The 10,877-nt window shown below is 38.4% G+C and overlaps 1 protein-coding gene across 1 annotated transcript; it reads right to left on the bottom strand.

Moving 5' to 3' along the window:
• Window positions 1-4,093: 4,093 nt before the first annotated feature.
• Window positions 4,094-10,732, bottom strand: znf330 (zinc finger protein 330). Its single transcript, XM_059350483.1, has 10 exons — window positions 10,598-10,732; window positions 9,979-10,256; window positions 9,261-9,280; window positions 9,098-9,168; window positions 7,931-8,007; window positions 7,198-7,324; window positions 6,990-7,094; window positions 6,771-6,817; window positions 5,782-5,899; window positions 4,094-4,851 (listed from the first exon to the last, which is right to left on the bottom strand). The coding sequence occupies exons 2-10, from the start codon at window positions 10,096-10,098 to the stop codon at window positions 4,583-4,585; spliced, it is 954 nt and encodes a 317-aa protein (XP_059206466.1). The 5' UTR covers window positions 10,099-10,256; window positions 10,598-10,732; the 3' UTR covers window positions 4,094-4,582.
• Between the last annotated feature and the right edge of the window lie 145 nt (window positions 10,733-10,877).

Below are 10,877 nucleotides of genomic sequence, written 5' to 3'. Positions count from 1 at the left end.
ACTTTACCACACACACGCACATATAGGGGAAAGTCAGCTCACCGCGCGCTGGTCTCCTGGGCATGTGGTCTGGACGAGGATCGCCGGGAGCGCCTTCATGAAGTCTGTCATCAGTGGTCTCTCTCCTGCCCGACGGAACAACAAGCCAGTCGATCACATTTTTGCACTTCACTTGTTCTCGTAAAGCTCTTTAGTCTCATCGGTCCGTGTCCGGTGTTATTGACGCTTGAGGGGATCGCGAGTGCGGTCCAGATGTCTCCAGACTCAAACACACGCCCTTGCTCGCGTCAGAGTTCACGCCTCCTGAGCTTCGTCACATTGTTACTCACCAGTGCGGGTCTGGGCGGCTGCGGACAGATTCGTTTTTAATTGCACAGATTAAAAGTTAATTCAGTCCTCGCGGCCATAACGATCAAAACAGTCACTGCCATTTGGAGATTAGCACACGAATATATATTTTTTTATGTCTTGGCACATCTAACATAAACAAGTCTTTAGAAGGATTACAAGGACCAGGGCAAATATGTCGAGTTGTTTGGACAACTTTTGTGTCGCACTGCTGCAGGGTTAATCTACAAATACCAGTATTACCTGCAGGTGAACAACATTTATTACAGAGTAAATGCATCATGAATATAGTTTTGTTTTTTAAATTCAGACTGTAACCAGGGCTGGCTTTCCTTTATGATGATTTTAATAACTGCTATATGAAACCAAGTCACTAGGGCTCAAGGATTATTATTACTATGCATGATTGAGTTGCGAAGTGGGAGGGATTATTTCAGGCACCCTGTTAGAATAATTTGAATATTATACTTGTTGAAAATGAAATGTTACTGTCTTCCTCTCTTTTTCCTCTTTGTGATTTTTCTCCCAACAGTCATCACAGGTCACTATGCATGCGTAATTCACTAAACCTTGATAATGTCTATCTCTGTGCATTTATATTAATCAGGTAATATGATTTTGATACATTGATTGTGTTTGTGTGTTAATATTGATGTAGAAAACTATGATTACTTTAATTACATATATTCCATTTGCTTAAACTAATTAAGATTCTATAATCACAAAAAATAGTATTGTCTGTCTTATATTTTTTAACCTTTAAAAGAACATGTAGATATTGAAGAATAGTTGGGCTCTTGCTATATTTCTGTAGGACATAACAAGGCAGTATGTTCGTCATAACAAGTTTGTTAGCAGGCCACAAGGCCTTGTCCTGGGCCACTATGTTAGTGTAAAACTATGTTTTTTTGCAGGAGTAGAGACGAGGTTTTCAGACTTCATGACCTGAAACCTGTCTGTGTGTATCAGGGACAGTTAAACTGATTCCTAAAGTGAATCCCAGAGCTCTGTAATTCACATTTCTTGACGTATTGTAATAAAACTATGTTAAACTGAGAACTCGGACGTCTCCAGCTCATCCTTTCCCCATCAAAGACTGCGCAGAAATAATTGGTGAGGTATTTTCCTGTTGGTGTCAGATAATTCAATTTTCAAGGTTTACTCATGCAATTTTTCTAACAACCCTCAGTTCAAAAAGTCGCATCATCAGTACAAAAGATGACCAACTACATTAAGAAATATCACAGGTGCAAGCCTGTAAACATAAATAAGGAGATACTCTTACAGTTTTTTTCAGTCGCTAAGAAGCGCTTACCCATACCTCAGATACTTTTTCTAAACTCTTCACACAATTAGCACAGCATGGTATTTTGTAGCCATACCATTCACACATTTCATGTTGTTTCCACACAATATGCAGTCAAACACGTTTCCTTAACAGACAAGCTATACCTCGCAACAAAATGATGGATTGTTTTTGTATTATTTAAGAATGTTAACACACAACATCCCACAATAGCAAAAACAATATTCCAAACCTTAGATACAGTATAAAAACCTCTGCTTCTGCAATGATATCAGTTCAAAAACAATATATCTCAGCTGAGAATAAACAAACAATTACAATTAAAAACACTGTTCCCTTTGAGAGGAACAGTGGGAGAGACAAGGAGTTACGACAACAATATATCCAGGGAAAGTACTGAATATTCAATTCAATGTCCAGTCCTATAAGCTTTGCACTTTGCAAGTAGGTAACCTACACAGTAATAGGTTACAGTACAGTATGGTATACAGTAATGACATTTACATAAACTTTGTTTCAGAGAGTTATGGAACTGGAGGCCAACCAGGTCCCTCATGAATTCATATACATAGATGAGGCAGGATTCAATCTGGCCAAAAGACGTTGACGTGGATGAAATGTAACTGGAAAAAGGGCCACAGTTGATGTGCCAGGACAGAGAGGGGCAAATATTACCATGTGTGCAGCAATTGCAAATTCAGGATTAGTCCTTCACAGATGTCAGGTTGGACCTTATATACAGTCTATGGGTTGGACCCGACAATACCGAGTGCCTCCTTGCCTTTCTCAATGAGCTCCACCAGCGCCTGGTTCCAGAGCAGGATCAGGAGGGTGGAAACATGAGGACCTTTGAAATCACCTGGGACAATGTTGTGTTGTTTTGATGTTATGATAAAATGTTATGTTGTGATGTTGTATGTGATGTTGTATTTTTTCTTAATTGTATCATAAGTGTTTGTATATGTATTTTGTATATTGTACGTATTTTTTTTTGTTTGTTTGTTTTTTGTTTCGTAATTCTCTGCTTTTTTACATCATGGCCAGGGGACTACAGATGAAAACTAGCCTTCTGGCTAACTCTGGCTTTTTTAACCATGTATAATCATGTGTTTTATGAAATTGCACTGTCCCCTTTTAAATAAACTAACAATAATGTGGCTTTCCATCATTCCCAAGCAATAACAACATGGTTTGAAGTCCACCCAAGACTGGTACGTCTCTTCCTTCCACCCTATTCACCTTTCCTCAACCCCATAGAGGAGTTCTTTTCTGCATGGAGGTGAAAGGTTTATGACCAGATGTCCCTCTTTGAAGCCATGGATGCTGGCTGCAGGGACATCTCAGTTGATGACTGCCAAGGGTGGATCCGACATGCCAAGCGGTTTTACCCCAGGTGCATCGCCTTGGATAATATCAGATGCGATGTTGATGAAAACATGTGGCCTAACCCTGAAGATCGCAGAGATTAGATACAGTAATTTTAGTTCCCCCCCTTTTTATCTGGGCTTTTTGCTGTTGTTTCTTTGTTCAGTTTCACTGTAAGCAATACTGTAAACCTTTTTCTGTTCTATCATATTGTAAACAGTATTTCTAATGTACCTCCTAAACAGTAAAGGAAAAAACAAACTGATTTGCTTTTTACTGGAATGCTTTTGAATGTGAATATTACATGTGGACATGAAGTTCCCAACCAAGAAATTTAGTGTAAAAACGGTGGATTGCATGTTTTGCATGCAAATACCTGTAAAACTGAAACATAAAAGTCTATGCACTTTTTGTAATGTCAACAATAGCCAGTATTTTGAAACCTGGTGTACTTTGATTGACTGCATGTACCTTGTGAAGTGAAAACAAGTGTTATTCTTTGACAGAATAATTTCATTTTGAGTCAGATTTCCAGTGTTTTGGTGAGGTTAGTGTGTGCAGAGAAAGATGTCTTCTATTTTGAAATGAAGAGTTAGTATGTATTTAACAAAATGTGTTTTTGAGAAGAAAATTATCAATTTGGTCAATTGTGTTTTGTAGGTGTGAGTCTGTGTTAAGAGTTTAGAAAAAGTATCTGAAGTATGGGTAAGCGCTTGTTAGCGATTGAAAAAAACTGTAATGTATTACTCCTACATAGGTTAACCATGACTCCCAAGATGCATTTCTGCAAGAATCAAGAAATAACTGACTTTCTGTTATATGTCACTAATAACGAGCTAGTGAACGAACAAGATAACTTTTTTTTTTAAATGAACTGCAATAATATTCACTTTTTTTTCTGGTCATGTTTGGACAAATAAATCAACTAAAGCACCGTTTTAGTCCCAACTGCAAGCTGCAGCTGCACCGCTGACTGGCTGATCTGCTCTGTAGCTGCAGCAGCCGGGCCTCATGGGTATTGTAGTATGTCGAGCCTATTAGCGCACCAAACTGACAGAAAAATAACATAATATCTCAGAAACAAAATTGAAATAATTATAATAGCCAATGATCATAACATAAACTTGTTGCATTGTTACATTTTGCAGGAGCTTTGTGTTTTCATGTTGATGAACATGCAGAAAAGCGTATCTGAAATGTTCATTTTACCATTCATCCATTCATTATCTGTAACCATTTATAATCCCAGCTGACATTTGACATTGACCATTGCACAAACTTTCTTGTCAGAATTTCCATGGTGCATATTTCCAATTAAAAAAGGGGGTTTACAGCTAATTCTGGCCCTCCTAGTTCATTAATCCAACCCCGAATTTAACAACAAAACACAAAACAAGTCATTTCAAGGGATGGGTATATAAACCTCAATCTTTTGTTTTAATTCTTTTGAATATCTGGTCAGATTCATGATCTTATTTATAAGTTGACTTCTTTGTAACAGGTGAACATCTGCAAACCCTCATGTGTGTCTGCAGGACTGTGCTCTCCAGTCTCTGTCCCAGCTCAGGCAGCACCGTCCAGTTTAAGAGCAGCCATGGAGTCAGCAGCCTTTTCCTCTTCTTCTTCCTCCTCCTCCTCATCATCATCTTCCTCAGAATCATCATCATCCTCGTCGTCGTCCTCCTCGTCTTCTTCGTAGTCGTCATCGTCTCCATAGTCCTGTTGGCCACCTCCAGACGCTTGGTTCTTCCAGTAGGCATCGTACCCGGACGCTCCATCGTAATAATCGTCGTCGTCACCACCAGCCTGCCGGCCGAATTTCAATGTGCGAGCTGCAGGAAACACACAGATGTGACGTGAGCTCTCAGTTTAATTTATCAGATGGTAAAGTGACAAAAGACTCAAGATTTTAGAAAATCCTGTTCACGTATTACAGATTAGCTAAAGTTTTAATGTAGTAATGTATTCACCAAGTCAAAAGTGAAATTTAAGAGAGTTCCTCTCGTGACTCGAATGTTATTGTAATAGGGTTTTCCGGAAAAGGAAATACCTGCTGATCTTTCAAAAGCCTAAACTGTTGTTTATCATTGAAGCTGCTGTTCTCAAGGGTATTTCCAGGACCTTCAAAGACTCTTCAAACCACATGGGTAAAAACAAAAATTCCCTCTGCTGCACGATTAAGATTTCTTTAACCCTTTTCTCAAATGACACCTCTGTTTCTTATCTAGATTGCTTTTATTTTTATTATTTTGTGCAAACGAGATGAACATAAATGTTTAATTTTGTATGAAAACAAAAAATAATAGAAAGTTTCATCAATTTAGACAAATGGAAACAGATCATATCTGCGATTAAACACTAATTAATAGTTCTATGGTCAAGGATAAACCTTTTAAACTCAAACTCAGTTACATCACATTACGATGTGGTCACGCTGCAATACTGCAATGCTGTATACATGCTGTAGGATAAAATAACACATGGTTTAGGTGCCCTTTAGTCAGATACACCTCTCATAAATGGGTTAGGGTTGAATAAAGTTGAATAAAAAGGTGAAATGAGAGGGAAAAAAAGCACCCAAAGTACCATTAGTTTTGCACACACAGCAGCTTCTGATTTGATTTTTACAGGAAATAAAAGTCCATTTCTAAAAAATGTCCCCGTTGTCACTTTCTGTTTTGTTTTGTGAAAAAAAGACAAAGCAGCAGGGAAGTCGAGGCGGCTGCAACTTCCTCTGCTGGAAACAACAACTTGAGACTCACTGGACATGCTGAGATCTTTGGTCTCCTGGGTCTCGTGACCACACTTGGGGCAGGGTGGAGCTTTGCCTTTTTCCTGTTTGAAGACCTTACTCTTGGCGTGGTCGTCACAGTAACAGGCCTGAGGGGACACAGTTTAAATCAATACATGGCACAAACATGATCTTGATGTAAAGTGTAAATTATGGTTTGCAATGTGAGAATGAAATCCAATGACGGTTCAGGCTTGTTTAGACAAATAATGCATTTCACACCACATCTATGATGAAGACCAAATAGACTGTCAAACCGTTTTCTTTTAACCCATTGAGGCCTGAAATGCCTGTAAAACCTCTGGGTGATTTTAAAATAAGCCCCTAAAACCTGAAGTTTTTCTGGAAATTCAACAGAAGTGTCAACGCTTCTACTAAATAATAGATTTTTCAGCCTCTGTAGCAGATAGACATGAAATTCTAAAAGTATTTGAGAGCTTATACAAATACTACAAAACGACTTATCCGCTTTCCAGGTTTCAATGGGTTAAAGGCCGAATGTATTCTTTTACTGATACAGATCTAGTAATGGTGTGTCTGTGATGTGGTATTAATTTTGAAAATATGTTACATTTGTGGTTTCTAAACTTCCTTGTATTTTATTAATTGTAATCTCCTCTACATGGTACTTCTGGTTAGATACATTTTATGTAACGCACTTTCAGTTTACCGAAATCGAAATGTGCTGTGTCAGGAAAGTTGCTTTGCCGACTAATCATTAGCTGCAGAGCCACGCGTGCACTTCATAGATAAAGTTCCACCAACTGTGCCAGCTGGCAAAACATAAATGATAATGAAAATAAGAAAATTTATATTCTGGCAGCAGTTTCGGCCTCGTAGTAAAAAGTTTTTCTGTCGTCTGACATGTGGAATGTGGAAACTATTTGTGATATGAGCTGATAAGGTGGGTGTAGCTCCCTCCACTGTGTTTTCTGGATCAAGGACAAATGTTCCCCTCACCTTACAGCGCAGACAGGAGTGTTGTCCCAGTCTATTACAGGAAACGCCTAAAATGGATTGTGGGAAAAGGAAAAACAACATGTAAACAATCACATTCCCTCTTCTGCACATATCCCCGCAAGGTATAATTCTCTGCAACGGATAGGATACACTCCACTTTACCCATTAACCATGAAAAGCAGATGAATGACATTGTGCAAGGCAAACCAAATGACTCACATTTGTATGTTTCTGCCTGGAGGACTTGGCAGCTCGCCTGGTGCTCGAACTGATCATCCTCACATAAAAAGTTTTGACAAAAGGAACATCGGAAGATTCGCCCTCCTATTCAGGAAGTTAAAACAGCCAGTTTGTTTAGTTTGTTTAGCGTGACACTGATGTGCTTGGATGAGTTTCAAAGTGATGGATGGGAGGGAGGGGGTCCTACCGTGATCCCAGACAGCACGTTCACACTCAATGCAGTCTGCATCAGTCAGAGGACACACACAGGCGTGAGTGCTCAGACATTTCCTGCCGTGGCACACCCAAGCTTCACAGAAGTCACATACGGCCCCCTTGTGGTCAAGAAGAAAATGACATTAAAAATCAGTTCACCATGATGTATTTTTTCCTATGAGCATGTACATAACTTGACCTTAAACAGAAAAGTTTGCTGGTTATTTTAAACCCTGTCCCATGATTTTTAATTTGACTGATATGTCATTTAATCTGTATTAGAAAAATACTGCAACACTGTACAAAAAGCACAATTGTGACAATGACAAAGAGTGATAATGGATACTTGCTCTGTAGTGAACAGCTTTACACGATTTCAGTATTATTGTTCTTTTCAAACTCTCCTCTTTCATGCTCGTTCATTGTATCCTATGAAACTGCATCTAAATCTCCAATTTTGTGCCTCCTCTCCCTTCAGTCCTCCCAATTGTGACCCGGAAATCAATCTCAGAGCTTTATCTTGAAGGACACCCCAAGCCCTAAATTCATCTCAAGGAGCAAGGATTGAGGATGCTCGCCAGAGGAGCTGTAAAGGAGGATACAGAAATGTATCCTTTTGGAAGTCTTATCGGCAACTGTGATTTTTGGGGTTGTTTTTATACTACCAATAACTAGTTCTGTATCTACTCTTAGAGTGCTGCAACAGCCAAATGTCCCAAACTTACCACCATGGCCATTCCAGTGCTGTGGATCCCAGGATGTTTGACGACACAATCTGATGACTTCATGCACTTGGTTTTGCCTGAAAATACAAGAATCTTTCAAACTTGATGGTCAAATTATGGTATTGTAAACTATTGTGGTAAGTTTTTGCAAGGCACTATTGTTTGCTGTATTTTTTTAAGAAACTACCACTTGGGGGCGCCAAAGTAGAATGTTTTCAACATAATGCATAGTAACTTTAAGGGTGCTACTGCTAACTTGTCATTTTTTCTTATTGTCAGCTAATCCCAAGCAAAGACCAACAATTAACTATTAACTAAAATACCTCCTTTGTTGCTCAAAAACACATAAATTAACCAAACTGTTGTACTGGATGACATGATCATATATATATATATATATATATATATATATATATATATATATATATATATATATATATAAACATATACATATATATTGTAGGACTTTCCAGCAGGTGTCTCACTTTTTAGTTTTGGTTTCATTTACATACTAGTCAGGACTGGTAGGCCTTGCTGGTGAGTAGCTGCAGACTAGCATGGTTTATGTTTAAATATCACATGAGTGAGTGTATAATTTCATTCAGTAATTCTGGGTTTTGTGTTTATGTTTGCATTCCAGGTTTACAACCTAATCAACGTCACTGTCACTGTTTACTTTTCTAATTAACGGCGCTAAAAAGCTAACGAGCGGTAGGCTATTGTAGTGTAACAGCTACCCAGTGTGTGGATGCTTATTGTGTATGTTGAGAAAATAAAAATCATAAAAGTGACTGGAGTTGTATCCGCCGTACCTTTCCCGATAACCCTTCCAGAGGGGAGTTTATTAAACTATAGAGGATAGATTAGTAAAAATCTGGACATATATATATATATCATCCTGGTGCTATAAATACACCAAATCTGTGGCTGAAAATAGTCCTGAACCAATGCACTATTTACTTCTGTTTGGGGGCAAATTGTTAAAAAAAACTACAGTGATTCTGATCGGTTTCTAAAGATTTATGTCTTGAATGAGTTTGTTGCTGGGAGCCACAGGGTAGTAGCAGTAAATTTTAAGAGAATGTCTTACTAGTAAAATGATTTAAAACTGATAGCAAGATAAAGTAAATCTAATGACATACATGTAGTTTTGTGCAGTTTACTCACCACACTGAGCGCAGACTGGCAGCTTCTGCACTGCATTACAGAAGTAGCAGAAGGCTCTGTTCTTCTGTTTTCTACCAGAGAAAAACAATACTTGTTGAATGGTTTATCAGTGATACCTATGCCTGAATACATGTTTTATGATATAAATAATACAGGTACTTACCTCTGACATTTGTCACATTCCTGCAGACACAGAAGACAAAGTAAAACACAAGAAACAGTAACTTCATGTCGTTACCCGGTTAAAATAATCGCCTAACTCATTTTTTCAAGTTTTGCAGGAAACACAAAAAACTTCACCAAAAGTGTAACATATGACAACACTGTGTGTAAATGATGTAACTTAAGAGGAATAAATGACTTAGGCAATTTTTTGAACATGCCTTTGTGACTAAAGCAAGATATGATAACACTTTATTTTGAATGTGTCTACATAAGAGTCACACAAGCCTGTCATAAACATGACATGACAAGTATCATGAGCATTAATGTTACTTCAAAGTGTCATTAATGTTCATGACACATCCCGTGTCATGCTATGTAGACACCTTAGAGTAAAGTGTTACCAATATTAGTGTCAACAATAAAACACTGAAACTAAACTGATAACTAAACAATCTCCCTCTAGCTCTTCTTTGCTGGGTTCTTATCTGATGCCTATGAATGTGGCAAATTGTCAAAGAAGTGATGATCTTAAAGGGGTAAAATCACATGATCTGATCAACTGAGGGTGTAGGAGATTTTACCATAGGTGGCCGGCTTCATGAGGAGATGATATAAGCAAAAAAAAAATTGACAAAAAATGACTTAGGCGACTATTTTAACAGTGTGATGATGTGATACTTAGAGTGTTGTCAGTATGTGTTGACTAAGTCCCATACCATGTTAGAGTTGCAGGGGTGTTTGGCCACATCGACAACATCCCGGTTGGCTCGAATCTGTTTCTCTCGCTCTTTACGGTTCTCCGCCTTTTTCCGGGCTCCGGTTTTCTTCTTGGGCATCTCTGGTTCAACGGCTGGTTTTCACCGAGCTAACGGCTGGTTCAACCGCTCGTTTCCAATGAGTTAACGGCTGGTTCAACGGCTGCTTTACAGCGAGCTAAGGGCTAGTTCAAATGCTGGTATCCAAGGAGTTAACAGCTGGTTCAACGGCTGGTTACCTGCAATCACACAACATAAATGAGTTAGTTAGTTGTGGGGATGTAGCTCGATTACCTGTGCGCAATTATACTAACGAACTTTTAAGTTACTTTGAGTGTTTTATTTGACATCTGTTGCCATACGTATACATAGAGTCTAACCGGTAAGCCAATGCAACCATCGCTAACACATGTAAACCATTATTAGATTAGATATTAACGGTATGTCTGAGGGTTTCTGGCTAGCTGTTGCAACAACAGATATTAATCTGACACGTTGAATCACATGGTAACGTTTAATACACACAATTTACTTTCGTCACATCCGCGTATATATGATATTTTGGTTGTCTAGCACTTACATTAATGGTCCTCGATGTTCAATTTAACTGTCATTTGAATGTAAGAAAGTGATTTGAATTTTTTTTTTTAACGAAGTGATCAGCACTCCCGACTTCTTGTAGGTCCGGTCTGAAAATGTGCCCGGACTGAAACATACAATCGACTGTTTGGTTCCGACCTATACCCTAAATACGATAACGTTTTCAGATGGGGTTGTTTAGATTCAAACCTCTCACTGATTGTATAATTAATAGGCTAGTTAATAAATAAATCAAGATTCAACTTCATTGTCATAGCACA

Source organism: Centropristis striata, chromosome 1, assembly GCF_030273125.1.
Source record: "Centropristis striata isolate RG_2023a ecotype Rhode Island chromosome 1, C.striata_1.0, whole genome shotgun sequence".
Classification (NCBI taxonomy): Eukaryota; Metazoa; Chordata; class Actinopteri; order Perciformes; family Serranidae; genus Centropristis; species Centropristis striata.
The sequence above is the reverse complement of the archived record's forward strand: the minus strand, read 5'-3'. Positions and strand labels throughout refer to the sequence as shown.